The sequence below is a fragment of the Trachypithecus francoisi genome, unplaced genomic scaffold, assembly GCF_009764315.1.
Source record: "Trachypithecus francoisi isolate TF-2019V2 unplaced genomic scaffold, Tfra_2.0 Lachesis_group0, whole genome shotgun sequence".
Lineage (NCBI taxonomy): Eukaryota > Metazoa > Chordata > Mammalia > Primates > Cercopithecidae > Trachypithecus > Trachypithecus francoisi.
In genome coordinates, this window is record NW_022681453.1 from 160,335,170 (window position 1) to 160,353,155 (window position 17,986).

The 17,986-nt window shown below is 40.5% G+C and overlaps 1 protein-coding gene across 2 annotated transcripts; it reads right to left on the reverse strand.

Moving 5' to 3' along the window:
• Window positions 1–1,233: 1,233 nt before the first annotated feature.
• On the reverse strand, window positions 1,234–17,199 carry SRPRB (SRP receptor subunit beta). Of its 2 annotated transcripts, none has more exons than XM_033212641.1 (7): window positions 16,681–17,199; window positions 16,017–16,111; window positions 14,896–14,973; window positions 10,617–10,699; window positions 6,424–6,560; window positions 4,875–4,929; window positions 1,234–2,346 (listed from the first exon to the last, which is right to left on the reverse strand). In XM_033212641.1, exons 1-7 carry the CDS (start codon window positions 16,832–16,834, stop codon window positions 2,133–2,135), a joined length of 816 nt encoding a protein of 271 aa, XP_033068532.1. In that variant the 5' UTR covers window positions 16,835–17,199; the 3' UTR covers window positions 1,234–2,132. The 2 variants fall into 2 exon arrangements, with proteins under 2 accessions (XP_033068532.1, XP_033068533.1); XM_033212642.1 differs by lacking the exon at window positions 14,896–14,973 and adding an exon at window positions 14,213–14,290 and having other exon boundaries at window positions 16,681–17,041.
• Window positions 17,200–17,986: the final 787 nt, after the last annotated feature.

Consider the following 17,986-nt stretch of genomic DNA (forward strand, 5'->3'; position numbering starts at 1 on the left):
GCCTCCAGGCAGAACTGAGAGTTGAGTACCGTATCTTCCTTCATCCCCACTCTCTGCTTGCCATGGCTCGGGGATTAGGAAGCGGGGAGAGGGTACAGGAACTGGATCTCTTATGCTTCTGGTGATTTTCAGAAAGCCATTTAAAGGCAAGAACTTAAGGTGAACTATAATGACCTTTGACAACATCCAGCTGCCATATTCCATCCCCAGCCCCACCCCACACTAGTTAGGAACATCCCTGAGTGGCCCCTCCAGGTCTCAGTTATCTCCAGACTAAAAGATGCTCGGAAAGTCAGCACCATTCTGGGACTAATCCAAAGAGGAACAAAAGCCAGGATCAGGTAAATTGCACTAGCCCGGGAATCTCACTCTTCTTCAAGTCCAGCTTCACTAATTACCTCCCTTTTAAAGCTTCTAAAGGTTCCAGAACACCCTCCAATCTGCTGCCACCTCAAGGAAGCCATCTTTAATTAGGAGAGACAAGAAATAGATGTCCCTGCCTACTAAGCCTTACTTTTTCTGGCTGCCAGTTGTAAAATGTGAGGCAGAGCAGGTACAGGGGATGTGGCAAGACAGAGGGCTGAGGGCCAGGCTTTCAAATAAGGACTCGGTCAGGGTCTCACGACTTCTCCATTTCGTGTTTCATTTACATCGTCTTCGTGCTCCAGCAGCAAGGCTGACACATGCTTTGGGGTGGGAGCCTGGAGTATTTATTTCTGCCAGATGGTCTGAGGTGACGTGTACTCCCAGAGCCCAAGTGACCCACCAGAAGGGACATGTGAGACAGCAGGCAGAGGCTGTACATGGACGATCACACTCCCTCAGATGGCATCAGCCCCATGCTTTATCCTTTGACGCCCCCGATCCTCAAGGCCAGGTGGGGTGCCCCTGCTGAATGCTCCAGAGAACTGCGGGCCTCTCCTACCATGGCTCTTAACACACTGTTCCACAACTGGCTTCTCACCTGGACAGAGCCACCCTGCTCTCCTTGTAAGCTTTAGCTGGGCTTGTCCCTGAGTGTGTGAGGTAGGAATAGGAGAGTGTGTTCTTCTGTATGTTGCAATCTTTAGGCTCAGGAAACAAGGAGTTAGGCCAGAATCCTGACATGTGCACTCATCTGTACTCACCATTCCATTCTATTTAATTGCTTTGAGCCAGACAGCCTGTTTTCTTTACCACAAAATATACTAGTCATTTTAAAAAGCCTCACGTTTAAGAAGACAGCAAAGAACATCACTTCAAAAGGCAACTTTTTTTTTTGGCATCAATGAATATGCACTTCAGAAATTTACAGAGAAATTTTTTCACTTTGTATTTGCTCCACAGCATTCTAGCCAAGAGTACAAAATAGGAGCTCTTCGAGCAGCACATGAAGATGGCCCAGGAGCCTTCAGCCATCCAGAGAAGCAGAGCAGCACCTAAATCTCCATACACTTCCCAGTATAACCACTAAGAACACACTAGACCCTTGGCATTAGGGGATTTATCACGTCCAGTCCTGTTATCTGGGAATGACTCCAAGGGTTTGTGACAAGCTTTTGAAACATAAGTGCTAAGACTGGAGTGTGGACAAGTCACTGAGCTAATGAAGAACAGACCTACTGTCTGCTTGGCTTTGCTATTTTGTACCTGTCTTCACATGTGGGGAAACTTCGTTAACTGTGCCCACAAATCAGAGAAATTCGCAAAGGACTAGACAATGTTTTGCCTGTGAACTTCAGAGGCAACGGAAATCAACTAGCTTCATACATAGGCAGGTTTGTTTCCAGGAGAAAGGGACCAAAGCATAGAAGGAGAAGATGAGAAAACTTTTCAGGTGATGGCCATATCTCATCATATCCTCTCTGTGTGGAGTCTGCTTGTTGTCACAAAAACTTTGACCCTACATCAAGTTAAACCTTAACAAAGGGAAGATACAGGCATCAAATAAAAGGTACTTGTTTGAAAGGCAGCCATAAGGGAGAAATGAACTTAAAAAAAATTCCAAGCTGGTTTCAACAGTACTTTGTTTCAACAAGGAAATGTTTCTAACCACATTTTGTATCCCTTCCTTATCAACTCCAGACTACCACAGCCCGTTTTCCAAAACTGTGTATCACACACATCCGGGTCTTGTGCTTTGGAGCTGCCTCTCAGGCAATTTTAGCCAGCCATTTCTCCAAGTCCTGGATGTCAGCAGAGCCCGCGTCCCCTCTTCCACCCTTGGCACTGCACTCCAGGAACTCCACTTTGAGGGCCAACTGTGAGAATTCAAACTCTTTGCCTTTCTTCCCCAGCTGAGCAGGGGCAGTGCTGGAACTGTCCAGTGTGCTAGGGGCAGCAGAACGGGTAACTCGTAAGGTGTTGCTGTGGGGCAAAAGGAAACAAATCAGGAGGCAATATTTTTATACAGCAATTAAATCATATTAGTTTCTAAACATTTCAGCACTCATTTAAAACTTAACCATAGAATCGCCAATTATGCTATTAAGATTGTTGAATAATCCTTTGCATTTATAAGTCCCTCTCTTGGACAGAGAGGTGAGGTAGGTTAGTGGGGGAGGGGGTTGGACGTCACAGGGCTAGAGGGCAGGTCAGCAGTGGACCAGGTCACACCAACTTTCTTCCAGCCCAGGGACCCCTTCTAAGAGGATCTCCTGAATGATGCTATTTAAAAATGTATGCTATAAGTGTTATAAAAACATAAGTTTCTGAAAGTTAAGTGTGGGTAGATAGGGTATGTATTTTTATCTTGAGTCTATTTGGATATGGAGTTTAGAAATCCACAAACTCCAGATGCTCATATCTAACTAGGGCACAATTACTATTACCCAACCTCTTTAACCACCAAAACTTCCCAATGTAAGTCCCCTTACTGCCACCTGCCGGTCCTAATAAAGGGTACATAAGCAACACTCATTTGCTGGCCTCCCCTTCCCTTTCTGCTATCCAGAAGCAGAGGAATGCATGCTGCCAATCTTCTTTCTTACAAAATAAAGCATTTCTTGTTCTGTAAAGTTGCTTCAAAATTAGTGAAGAATCCACAGGCAAAACTAAGCAATACCTTGTTTGGGAACGAACACACACACACAAACTATAAAAGTATTTTTAAAAAATAATACAAAACTGGATATTGCTAACCTCCTGAGGGAAAAGCTTTTGGGGAGAAAAATGGGCCTTCTAGGTATGGTGGTGAGTACATAGATATTCATTTTAATATTTTTTAAGCTTAATGCATGTGACTTTTATATATAAGATCTTTTATAATAAAAAATTTTTAAGGAAAAAGTATGTATTCAGCTTTTGCCACAAGGCCATGTAAATATAGTATACCTTGTTATTCAGAGACTATGAAATGCCTCAAAGCTAACAGGACCTACTTCTCATAAATCTGAAATTCAACTAAAATTAGTTAGATTCCTAGTTTTAACTGATGTTAACCTTTACAACTTTTCAACATTTCGTTTCACTGCCTTTTAATAAAGCATTGCCTTCTGTATTGTTTTTCTCTAAGTCTACAGAGTGAAAAGTAAACAGCCTATGGAAAACGTGTTTTAACCAGGGGAAGACTTGGACTGTACTGTTAAAAATAACCAAAGACTGATTCACAAATAATATTATGACAGCTTTGGCTTCCCCAAAACAATTCCCAACAATTTCAAGAGAATTTTTAGAAAAACCCAACCATCGAATTGTTCCAATGTCCCTATTAACCTAACGGCAAGCAATAGATACAATCCAAGAGAGTGAGCATCAAGAGCACAGGGCAGGGTGATAAACTCACAGCTCCAGAAGGGAAAGGAACCACTGAAAATGGCATAGGCAGGGCCAGCAGAATTGTTCTGCAAAGAGCCAGAAATTAAATATTTTGTCACATATTTTTCCTCTGTTTTCTACCTGCCCTTTAAAAATGTCGATTTACTCTTGGCTTGCAAGCCCAGGCAGGAGTTTGCCAATGCCCGAAGCTGACTAGATTCTACTAGACTCTAAGCTCCTGAGTACAGGAACACATCTCCTCCTACAGCTGCTCCCGACTGCAGGCTTGGCATCTACTAGATGCACTACAGGTGCTTCTTAAATGAATAAAGGAGTCAGTAAATCATAGTGAGGAGACAAGGTTCTAAAAGTTGAATTTATACAGTTTTTCCTCATCAGATCCTTTTCAAGGCCTTACACAAAAGCAATAAGAAAACATAACTTGCTTTACTATAAATGTTGATCATTTCTTTTAAGCCAGCTTTTGGCTAGCTCTTACAAATTAGCATAACACAGAAGACATGCTAGATGCCTTAAAATTCAAAAGCTCAATTTATAAACTTTGAAACACTCAAAGCAGGATATATAATATTGCCAAGTACTTTAATAATCTAGGAAGCTACGATATAGTATCAAAGACTTGCAGTCTTCCTCAGTGTTCTGTTCTTATTCTGTCAATAATAATTTCCACAGTGGCTTTTAAATGTTTTAATTTCTTTTTTCCTGATTCTCAGTTTTTACTTTTTATTATTTACATGCATCCTTAAATACCACTTTACATGCATTATTGAGTGGTGAACAAACACTTCCACTCACTGAAATAACCCCGTTCTCAAGTTGGCATGTAAAATTTTTTAGCTTCTAAAACCTTTCAACTATAAATGATTTAGTAACAATGGTAAAATAAATTGAGTTTATGGTTTCAAAAAAATCTTTCCATGAAATTTTAAAATATAAGCATCCTAGTAAGTTTCTGTGATTCCATTATTTTGTAAATTATTTAACAAATACGTATCACACTAATCTTCAGTCTATAATTGTGATAATCACATACAACCAAACAAAAGAAACATGCATATGCTGCTTACAGTCTAAGTATTAAGATATATAATTAACCAACAGGCCTCTTTCACACTTACAGTTCTTTCTCCAGCTGCTGTTGAATTAACTTTGCTGATTTTGCCATTGCAATATCTGTAAAGAAATAAAGACACTGTTGTAGTTTAAATGAGAATGCGTTTTTTCCCAAGACTTCTTACACAGAAGGAAAATTCCTACTTAAACCAGCAAGTTTCTTTTCTCTTTTTTAAAAAAAAAATGCCTTTTTTACTAGTTCCTTCTCTATCAAAGTATGCTTTATACTTGCACTAGGGGCTTTCCCAAGATAATGCTTATAAACATATTATGCTAGTGACCCTAAAACTGACTTTAGCTTTCACTAAAGTTCTTCACACCTTACAGACCTTTCAATTCAATGCACATATAAGTTTAGTCAGTTTAACAGAAAGAAAACTACCAGTGCTGTGATTGTGAGAAGTGCCTTCACACACCAAAAGACAATGCCCTACCTGTCATTTAAAAGTAAACTTAGCATGTTTCCAGTTGATACTAAGACGATATGTTTAAAGCATTAAGTGTACTAAAGGTAAGAAACAAGCCCTGGTTCGGCACAAAGCCCATGGCAAATAAACAGTACCTCCCTCCTTATACTCAGTCAGAGAAATAAAGAGGTTAGGTAATGATGCTAATAGCTGCATTCCTGATAAGGCGTTATCAATATTAACTGCTCACTTCTGAGAAATGCCTTGGACTCATCATAGAATCAGAATTTCAGATCTGAAAGAGACCTGAAGAGATCTGCCAGTCTATCTTTTTGTACAGGTAATGGAACTGAAGCCCAGTTTTACTGGGGATTACTGGAACGTTTTCAACGGTTATCAGGTTAAAAGAAAACAACTTCAGCAAACTCCCCTTGATAAAATGTGCTGCTGACCTGTGGTCTGGCTGGGCGTGGTGGCTCATGCCTGGAATCCCAGCACTTTGGGAGGCCGAGGTGGGCGGATCACAAGGTCAGGAGATCGAGACCATCCTGGCTAACACGGTGAAACCCCATCTCTACTAAAAATACAAAAAATTAGCCGGGCGCAGTTGTGGGTGCCTGTAGTCCCAGCTACTCGGGAGGCTGAGGCAGGAGAATGGCGTGAACCCAGGAGGTGGAGTTTGCAGTGAGCCAAGATCATGCCACTGCACTCCAACCTGGGTGACAGACTGAGACTCCGTCTCAAAAAAAAAAAAAAAAAAGGAAAAAAATGTGCTGTACAGTAAACTTGTTAAACTTGTTTGAAAGCAGAGACTCTATCCTTCAAAACTGTGCATCTGATATCACATATTGTCAATCTGATGAACTTAACTTGGTAAGGTAAAATAATTTATAATTGGAAAAAACACTGTATCAAAGAAAAATCAGTTAGCAGTCTCTTGGTTATCATTCCTTGGTCTTCTGGTTAGAAGACTGGTGAAAAGGTAGGAGTAGAAATAAATTTTAAGATTAAAAATCCTTCAATTTATAGTTCTGTATAGCAATTATCTCTCATCCTCAATAATAACAACTGTAAATAATGGAAATAATTCTTAGTAGCAGCAATCCCCAAAAAACTCAATTATTATTGCAAGAAAACATGATGGCACCTTGCTTATTGCAGGCTATTAAGAATGATGGTGTGTTCTTCAGACCCATACTGTCAATGAGGACTTGATACAAAAACTCAGCCACATCTTTCACCTCTCGCTGGAATGCTGCACTATCCACAACAAACACAATAGCCCTGGTGGGAGAAAAAAAGAAAAACTAGCACGTGAACATGTAACAGGACATCATTATCTTGAAAAACTATCCTGAATTTCTTCAAAGTCAATCTTGGTGATTAACACTCAGCAGACACACATGCAGGTCTGTGCATATGTTATCATACAACACAAATCCTCATTTAACAAGAACTATTGAGTGCTACTGTGTATCAATGACTGAAGCTGAAAAAAGACAGTAAGAAATGATGCCTGTCCTCCAAGACACATCATCATATAGAGAACCATATGAAAAATGCCAAGACAGAATTATGCATACGTGTAATAGGAATAAAGAGAAAGATCATTTAAATGAGACCAGGTCAAAGGTAACTTTAAGGAGAATGTAATAGTTGAGTTGAATCTTAGACCAAAAATTGGGACACAGACTGTCTGGAAAGTACAGGTTGAGTATCCCCAATCCAAAAATCCAAAATCTAAAATCTAAAACATTTCTGGTTCCAAGCATTATGGATAAGGGATACTCAGCCTACAGTATGTTCAAGGCACAAATACATGAAACAAATTCCCTGGGGAAGTCAAGGTAAGCTGGTACACGGGGAGATGGAGAAATGAAGGAGAACCAAGTCAGACAGCGAAGCGTGACACAATGACCTGTGGAGCTCATGCTTTTCTGTCTTATGAAGAATACTGGTGCATAAATGGAAGACAAAGCAATCTTAGAGGGCGCTTGAACTAGAAGCACAGTGACCAGGTAGGGTGTCACTTAACGCAGCCATAGTGGGACTCCTCATGTGATAGAAAAAAAGAAATATCAAAGCTAAAGTGCAGCAGCCCAGGGAAACGGTAGACAACAGGTCTTAGGTGGCCGGGTGTCGCGCCTCATGCCTGTAATCTCAGCACTTGGGGGGCTGAGACGGGCAGATCACTTGAGGTCAGGAGTTCGATACAAGTCTGGGCAACAAGATGAAACCCAATCTCTACTAAAAATATAACAATTAGCCAGATATGGTGGCGGGAGCCTGTAATCCCAGCTACTTGAGAGGCTGAGGCAGATAAGTTGCTTGAACCCAGAAGGCAAAGGTTGCAGTGAACTGAGATCACGCCACTACACTCCAGCCTGGGCGACAAAGCAAGACTCCATCTCAAAAAAAAAAAAAATACAAGCCTTATGGGCAAGGGTTTGAATGCCCAGGTGGAGATAAGAGACATGCAATGGCCAACATGCAGCTAGGGAGCTAGAACCGAACACCCTGTACAAAGCCTACAACTTGAAATAGTCTCAGGGAGGTCGGGGCTTGCAAAAAAAGTTCCCTTAGAAACACCAGGCCTCCACTGCCTCACACAGATATAGGGTATGAATTTATACTCTCCAGGTATAAGACCCCCAAGGGGAAAGGTTTACATAAAAATTGGGCCAGACTTATTGAAGCCCTATGGCCCCAACAGAAGGAATTATGAACTGCTTATGGAGCAAGGCTTTCATATCCTACAGGATTAAAGAAGACCAACCACAGTATCAGCGATGTGTCACTCTTGAAGAAAGGTTCTGGATCAAAAATTACAAGGCACAGAAGAAAATAATTATGAGGGAGAATAACTGGTACCCCAAAGAGAATAATCAGCACCCCAAAACTAGGATAATAAAGCTATCTATCTATAAAGTAAATGTTTAAAATTATTTAAGAAAATACTACAAACTACAATAAAAAATAGACTAATATAAAAAGAAACAGGCTGGTTTGAAAAGGTAAGTATTTTAGACAAATATAGCAAATGATATTAATAAATCAGTGGAAAAGTTAAGCAGAGATTATGCTCAGCTGAAAAGAATATAATAAACTAGAAAACAAATCTGAGGGAATCTTACAATATGCGAGGTAGAAAGATTTGTAAGATATGATAGAGAGGAAATAAGAAAGGCAGAATAATAAGGTTCAATAACATTCATAAGAATTCCAGAGTGTGAGAAATGATAATGGGGGAAAGAGCACTACCTGGAGAAACGATGGTGAGAATTTTCCAAAACTGAGGAGAATCTTTGGTCTGGAACAGCACACCCAAATTCCAAGAATGATAAAGCTAAATCCATCCTTAAGCAGAAGAAAATCTATCCCTGGATAGGTCAAATCAGGCAGACTTACTACAGTGAGATGACAATTAACTGACTGGCAACAGCATTCTCATCTGCAACAGATGAATGATGTCAGGAGTGATGCGGCTGCCACCCAGGACTCTGCACTCAGCTAAAACAGCGAATCCGAAATGCGGGTCAAATAGAGTTACAAATGAACAAAGACTGAAAACATTTGACTACTCATCACCCTCTCTGGAAACACTTCTAAAAGATATACTCAGTGAGAGAAAACTGAATCTAAAGGGAAGAAGTAAAATTCAAGAAGCAATGGGGAGCAAAAGACCATAAACATCCTGGTAATTCTTATCACTGAATGTAAGAGAAAAAAAAAGTATGGTTGGGGGTTAAAAAGGAGCATAAATAAAAGGAAGATGTGAGGAAGATCAAAGTTCAAGTGTTTAAGGTTCAGGAAAAGGAAACTGCTATTATTGGTTTCAGACAATCAAATAAGCAATGTTTAAAAAGTGGGGGAGGGGACCACAATAAGAACAGCAATAGCATATGTTCAAATCAGGAGAGGGAAAATAGCCACTAGGGAAACTTGGCAAAGCAAGACAGTAGAATTTTAAAAAGTCACATACCAATATAGTAAATGTCTTTTCAACTTGCATGTATCATTATTATAATGTATTTGAACTAAGTTTTATCTTCATATTTTGCATGTTTTATTTACCCAAAATACATGAATCACGGAGTAGTTATACTGCAAATCATAAAATATTTAGAACTGGCAATAGAAAAAGAAAAAAAATTAATTAGAAATAAAAACCCAATTATGGCAAAATTTACCAGTTCTAGATTTGTCTCAATTGTCCAAGGAATAAAAATCACATTCTTATCTGTGACAAATTGTTCATCACCACCATCTTGTGGGCAAAGATGCAACAATGAAATTTCAGTCTAGACATCTTCAATAAAAGGCAAAGAATCAACTACTTCCTTCCATCAAAACTAAGATGTTGTCAATTAAAAGACATTATTTTAGGGACCGCTAAGACAAAATACTGCCAATTAAACTATGACACCATCAACTGTAAGATATATTCCAAATTCAGAGATAATAAAATGTGTCTTCAAATCAGCAAAATGTGGCATACTGATTTTCCTCTTCAGTTCTTATTAATGTTAGAGACCAAAAAAGAAGCATCTGAAACTGCAGCATAAGACTTTTAGGGAAGAACTTAAGAATCAATAACACCAGGGCACACACTAAAAGAAATATGGAAATACTGTTCTGTACTTCTTGAAACATCAATTTTAGGTAATTTGAGAATATATATGGGCTGGGCGCGGTGGTTCACGCCTGTAATCCCGACACTTTGGGAGGCCGAGGCCAGTGAAGTTCGAGACCAGCCTGGCCAACATGGTGAAACCCCATCTCTACTAAAAATATAAAAAATCAGCAGGGTGTGGTGGCGTGTGCCTGTAATCCCAGCTACTCAGTAGGCTGAGGCAGGAGAATCGCTTGAACCCAGGAGGTGGAAGTTGCAGTGAGCCAAGATCACGCCACTGCACTTCAGCCAGGGCGACAGAATGAGACTCCGTTTCAAAAAAAACAAAAACTATATATATAAATGATGTTGGCATTTAATAACTTCTAGGATTCAGCCCAGCTTTAAAACTTTTTTCAGATTTTAATAGTCATATACATTATTAAATTCATCTTAAGAATACATGCAAACATTTAGTAACAATGACAAGAAGGGTTAACATTTCCTAAACACTAAAAAACACTTTTTAAGCATTTTAATCCCATAAAATCCTCAAAATCCAGGTGAAGGTGGACTTGCAAGCCAGAACTGGCTGACCCCAAGGTCACCTCAAGGCCTACCAAAGGATACCAAGCTGCCTCCCAAACACCACCAGAGCAAATCACATGAGTGGCTTTGATAAACAGATACAGACCTAGGCAAGCCCACTTCACTTCTTTCCTTCTTACCTGGCTGAAGACTTAAACCGCTCTAAGAACTGAAGCCTCAAACTCTCATGGCCAGGGAGGTCAATCAAGGTCAGACTATTGCCCTAGGGATGGCAGCAATAACATTAATGTTTCAGTAGAGTTCCACGTTCACAGTATAAACCTTTAGTATCATATTTTGGCTACCAAACTGGTACCTAATCAATTAATCAAACAAATGTTCACAGAGCATCTTCTACTCATAAAACACTAGTCAGCATTCTGGGGATGTAACAGTGGCCAAAGACACAGTTCCTGATCTAGCAAAATGTATGAGAAAGGTGAACGTAAAGTAAAATTACACATAAATATAAAATGGGAACGTTGATAAATGTTCTGAGGGTACAGGAGAAGCCTGTCTGGGGGTGTCAGGGAAGCATGATCTACCTGAGTCAGCTTGGGAGATAAACCAGTGTGAGTACAGCAAAGTAGGAGTACAGTATGAGTATAAGCAAAAATGTGAAAACAGTAACAAATACTCATAAACTAATAATGTAATATAAGAACTTACAATTTTTCATAGAGCTTATTACTGCTACTGGGATCTCCAATCTTTATAACAAAGTACACTTTTATCATTTCCACGCTTAATCTAATTTTTAAAATATTTATCTTCCAGACACATCATTTATTTGTTCCAACTCCGTCAGTATTTGTGTCAATTCTGGAGCCCCTATTGAGCAAATCTATGATGGACCCTAGTAAGTTCTATTCACCATTCCAGGCCGCCATTCTTGAATATAAGGTCAAGGCCTGGAATGGGAATAGAGCTTATATTCAGTGCAAATGTGGCTGTGCTCAACAACAAGACTCTCAGATATGGCCTGGTACATGCGGCAGACCCACTGATCATTTCTCAGCTGTTCTACGTTTTCCACAGCCAACCATACCCACAGTTCAGAAGCAGACAGTCTGTACAGGTTTAACACAATTCCAGCTGGGTATATTATGACCTTACCTTTCACATAGCCTGTGCATTTCTTTATAGACAAATATAAATGTTTTTTATTAGTCCCTCTTTTTTTTTTTAAAGTACTGTTAAGAGTCTGGAGACCCCAGGTTGGAACTTATTGCTCCATTTCAAAAGCAGCACTACACCACATACCCTAAGCAATTCGGAAGATACATTACTAGGTACATTATTGTCTAAAGAGATGAGATCGAAAACGTAAGGGGGTAGGAGAAAGAGTGAAGAAGGAAGGGAAAAATGCTCTAAATATTCAGTAGAAATACAGATAGAATAGAAATATAGAATAACAGAAGCCACATATGTAATTCTAAATATTCCAGTAACCATAATAAAAAAGTAAAAAGAAATTGGTAAAATTAATTTTAAGTTATTTAATCTAATATATCCAAAATATTATCTTTTAACATGTAATGAAAAAAAGTATTAATGATACTTTACATTCTTTTTTTCCATACTAAGTCTTCAAGATCTGGTGTGTACTTCACATTTACAGCATGCCTCAATTTGGACTAGTCCTAGTTTAGATGCTCAACAGTCACATGTGGCCAGTGGCTACATATTAGAAGGTACAGATCTAAAGCATATCCTGGAATATCCTATGTTAAAAATCTAGTGCAGGTACCAGATGACCTTCCAAACCTGGAATTTCAAAATCTGAATCCTTGGGAGTTTAAAAAGGTCTGGGCCACAAAGAGTGTCATCATTGAAAAATATATATATCTCTCTCTAAGATATTTACAAATATGTCCCTTTATCTTTCTTTACAATCTTTAATTCTGGAGGCCTGAGAAAGGGGAAAGAAGACAAAGAGAAGAAGAAAAGGTCTCAAATCACAATTCTAATTCATGCATCTAACCATCCACCCACACCCTCCAACCAGCCCTCACTCCACTCACTCACCAAAACTTATTACATGGCTAGGCGCAGTGACTCATGCCTGTAATCCCAGCACTTTGGGAGGCCAAGGTGGGCGGATCACTTGAGGTCAGGAGTTCAAGACCAGCCTGGCCAACATGGTGAAACCCCATCTCTACTAAAAATACAAAAATTAGCCAGGCATGATGGTGGGCGCCTATAATCCCAGCTACTCAGGAGGCTGAGGCAGGAGAATCGCTTCAACTCCGAAGGCAGAGGTTGCAGTAAGCTAAGATCACGCCACTGCACTCCAGCCTGGGCAACACAGTGAGACTGTTTCTCAAAAACAAGCAAATAAACAAACAAACTTATTACGCATTACAATTCGTTTGGTCTCCTCTATCGCCCAGGCTGGAGCGCAGTGGCACAATCTTGGTTCACTGCAACCTTCACCTCCCGGGTTCAAGTGATTCTCATGCCTCTGCCTCCCGAGTAGCTGGGATTACAGGTGCCCGCCACCATACCAGGCTAATTTTTGCATTTTTAGTAGAGACGGGATTTAATCATGTTGGCCAGGCTGGTCTTGAACTCCTGACCTCAAATGATCTGCCTGCTTCGGCCTCCCAAAGTGCTGGGATTACAGGCATGAGTCACCAAGCCAGGACCCATGATTCCTTATATTTGAAATATACTCATATATACTCTGCAAGATATCCATTGCAGCACTGCTTGTAAAAACAAAGGTTCTAACAACAAAACTAAATGTCTATTAACACGGTCCTGATTAAGTAAGAATTTAATTGTGTGGTATAGCAACAGAGTGGAGTACTATGCAGCTCATAAACCAACCAGGTGGTACTACGTATACAAATATAGGAGAATAAGAAAAGCCCAAGTCGTATCAGCTGTATGAAAAAAAATAATGGGCAGAACAGTATTTAAAAAGAAAAAACAATAAAGGATATACAGACATGTTTATATATGCAGAGAACATCTGGAAGGCTACACACAAAAAAAGTAAGTTACTGCTTCTAAGGAGAAGACTGGGTAGTGGGGAACAGAAAGGAAAAATTACCTTTCACCAAATATCCTTTCTAACCTTTTGAATTTTTATACCACATGCATGTATTACCTATTCAAAACATAAAAGGTTTAATGCCCACTCTTAAGAACTCACTGTAAAGTTGGAAAGAAGACACAGAAACAAAAAGAATAAAATGTGATATAACATTACTGTACATTAAGGTACAACAATGCAGAGGAGGGCATGATTAAATCTACTGTACAGATTGTCAAGAGCAGAATTTGTCACAAAGAATATGCTTCTCCGGCCGGGCGCGGTGGCTCAAGCCTGTAATCCCAGCACTTTGGGAGGCCGAGATGGGCGGATCACGAGGTCAGGAGATCGAGACCATCCTGGCTAACACAGTGAAACCCCGTCTCTACTAAAAATACAAAAACTAGCCGGGCGAGGTGGCGGGCGCCTGTAGTCCCAGCTACTCGGGAGGCTGAGGCAGGAGAATGGCGTAAACCCGGGAGGCGGAGCTTGCAGTGAGCTGAGATCCGGCCACTGCACTCCAGCCCGGGCGACAGAGCGAGACTCCACCTCAAAAAAAAAAAAAAAAAAAAAAAAAAGAATATGCTTCTCCATAAAAATAAGCTACAAATGGTACTTATATCCTCAGATGAACTCATCCTGACACACCACAGTAAAGTAAGACTGTGAGACTCCAAAACTCCACAAACATCTTACCCTGTTATTGTTGACTCTGTATACAGCAGAGCTGTCAGTAATGGAAGTCTGAGTGTCTCTATAAAGGCCTGTTAACAACTGTAAAAAAAACAAGATGGGAGATATTCAACATTTTAATAGCAAACCGAAATTGAGTTATATTATTCTAAGTCTCCCAGGTGTAAGGTTAAGTAAATGAATGCTGCTTGCAATAGGTGAAAAAGACCATATTAGTATTTTTTACCTGTAGAAAAAAAAATCTAATTAATTGCAAATTTTACTCCCTAATGGAATAAAAACAACATTATTCTCAAGACAGTTAGTGGCCAAATTTCCCAATCTTCTGTAAAGATTTTTAACCATCAAAAATGATTTGAAGCCTGGGCAATGTGGCAAAATCTCATCTCTACAAAAATATAAAAAATTAGACGGGCTTAGTGTCGCACGCCTGTAGTCCCAGCTACTTGGAGGCTGAGGTGGGAGAATCATCTGAGTCCCAGAAGTCAAGGCTGCAATGAGCGGAGATCTCGCCACTGTACTCCAGCCTGGGCATTGGAGCCAGACCCTGTCTCAAAAAAAAAAAAAAGAATATGCTTCTCCATAAAAATAAGCTACAAATGGTACTTATATCCTCAGATGAACTCATCCTGACACACCACAGTAAAGTAAGACTGTGAGACTCCAAAACTCCACAAACATCTTACCCTGTTATTGTTGACTCTGTATACAGCAGAGCTGTCAGTAATGGAAGTCTGAGTGTCTCTATAAAGGCCTGTTAACAACTGTAAAAAAAACAAGATGGGAGATATTCAACATTTTAATAGCAAACCGAAATTGAGTTATATTATTCTAAGTCTCCCAGGTGTAAGGTTAAGTAAATGAATGCTGCTTGCAATAGGTGAAAAAGACCATATTAGTATTTTTTACCTGTAGAAAAAAAAATCTAATTAATTGCAAATTTTACTCCCTAATGGAATAAAAACAACATTATTCTCAAGACAGTTAGTGGCCAAATTTCCCAATCTTCTGTAAAGATTTTTAACCATCAAAAATGATTTGAAGCCTGGGCAATGTGGCAAAATCTCATCTCTACAAAAAATATAAAAAATTAGACGGGCTTAGTGTCGCACGCCTGTAGTCCCAGCTACTTGGAGGCTGAGGTGGGAGAATCATCTGAGTCCCAGAAGTCAAGGCTGCAATGAGCGGAGATCTCGCCACTGTACTCCAGCCTGGGCATTGGAGCCAGACCCTGTCTCAAAAAAAAAAAAAAAAAAAGTTTGAGCTATTTCTTGAATGGAAGGGAAATAAGTTATACTCTCAGAAAGAAAAGTTAAAAAGCAGAAAACCTCTCCTATTCACCATGTTAAAACACACTGTTAAAAATACTAAATGTATTAAAAATAAATATTAGTAAAAAGAAGCTAACTAGCCCACTATGTCAAAGAAAGATCATCCTGTGAAAAAGTGTCTTTGATAAACTCTCATAAGAATTTGTTAACCAAGGAATGATAAACTGTAGACCACTGGCTTCTGTGCCTTCTGCTATTCTGGAATGAAACTAATTAAATAAAACCCTTAAATACGATAAGACTAAATATCAGCATCAGGCAAGGGCAAAAAAAAAAAAAAAAGAGGAAAAATGATCAATATTTCTCAATTATGGGTTTCTAAGAGTCTTTCTGTTCTCCCAAGTAAGTCAAGTAAATTTGGTAACTCTCAACCAGCATCAGCTTCTTTTACAAAATAAACCATGAGATGACAGGAATACTGGGATGCTATACAATTTTCTATTAAGCTTAACAGGGGTGTAAATGAAATCATTTACCCTGACAAAGAGCAACGTTTTCCCGGAGTCACAAAGGCCAACAAGAAGAACAGCTCTCTGACTGCTCCTTCTGCTCCGGATTAACTTCCAGAAGACTGTGGAATAGACAGAGAAAAACAACAAATTACGCCTTGGCAATCAGTTTAAGTGCATGGCTGGGGTGGGGAAATTCACAGAAGTCTGTGATGAAACACCTCATTCACCTGGAACTGACTTTTATCATAATGGTTACTATTGCTGTTGTTAGGGGCCCACTGACAGCCGGGCAGTGTCAACGGTCAACTTTTCTTTGCACTCCTTACTCTGACTGCGGACTCAAGTGTTATCTCACTACCTTGGTATCCCAGCGCTCGCACGCAAACACCGGAGGCTGAAAGTTGGTGTCAAGACCCTGAATCCTTGCAGTGAGAACAGCGGAAGGCGGGGAACACCGCGCTCAAGCATAACAGGGAAGATGACGAAGAGCAATCCGCGCCCCAAAGACCAGGACATAACTCCGGGGGTCGCCCGGGATCTCCCTTAACGCCCCGCTGCTGCCGCTGCTTCAGGCGAGAGGGTGGGGTGTAGAATGGGTGGGTCTCACCCTCCTGATGCCCTCAAGGCGCCCTCTCAGCCCGGACCTCTGTCCGCCCCGAACCCGCCATAACCACCGGCCGCCTTTTACCTAGCGTCAGCAGCACCGCAAGAACCGCCACCACTACTGACAACAGCGTTGGATCCGTTTGCTGCAGCTCCTGCCGCAAGGAGTCTAGGTAGGGCTGGAAGGTGCCCCCAGCACCGCCGCCATCTGCCACCCGGCGCAAGTTCGCGGAAGCCATGGATGAGACGCGTGGTCTCTGATACCGCAAAAGCGACGTGGCCCTGCACTCTGCGCAGGCGCAGAGAGCAGAGCCTCACGCGAATGGTGATTCCTAAGCCTTAGTCTCTCCCTCAGCCGCGGCGATCCCCAAGTGCCTGATGGGAGTTGTAGTTCTCTGGTACCTGGTCCTCCTCCAGAACGATAGGGACAGACAGGTTATTGGTCGAGGGACACACACATCTTTTAAGATACGAGTCAGTCGTCGTCACGTACGTTATGGCTGTTGAAAGAATGATGAAATCAATAAAATGAATGAATGGCTCCCGAAACTACCACTGAGGATTTCCCAACCGTCGCTAAGTGACGTGAGACTTGTGAAGAACTCAAGCATCCTACAAACATTTAATCTGAATTTAATGCGGCAAGGGATGTGCCAGATGGATGCACGGAGCGATGCGGGAGTACATAATGGGACGCAGAGTCCATCATGAGTTCAGAGAAAAGCTTCTGGAAATTCGAACTGAGTCCTGAAGAATGAGTTAGCATCTGCGAGTGATTAAAGGAAAAAGAGGTGCTGTGCAGAAGAAAATGAGTATAAGAAATGATGTGCATGGGAAAGCTAACTAATTCAGTGCCCCTACACTGTAAATCTAGGGCTGCAAACTCAAATGTTTGCATTAAAGGAAGCAACTAGGAAAATCAACGCCCAGGAGAGCTGGGGCTGTTGAAAACTGCAGAGGTTATTTCTGCTGAAACTGGAGCCGACCCTATTCAGCCAGGTAGGTGTTGTGGGACCTGGGTGGCCAGTTCTTCCAGTTTTCAAGAGAAGCAATAAAGGCAGATTTTTATAGGAAGTTTTCCACTTTGGAAATTTTGGTAGGTAATTGAAAGCATTCAAAAACTTGTGGTCCAAATAAAACACCAAAAGTGGCCAACCTCGAGGGTCCCAGTTCACAGTCTCTGTCATTAAACAAGTGTCATTGTTTTAAAATGCACACATGATTTAATTTAATTGTATGACTGAGTAGAGGCATGAAGATGTCAGTGTCACTGAAAGACTAAAAAAAGTTACTACAGTTCCACATTGCCATTGAAAAAGTTGTCAGAATCAAAATGGAGTCACTTTATTTATTTATTTTTTTAAATCAGAAAAATAGAGCTGGTGAAAGGC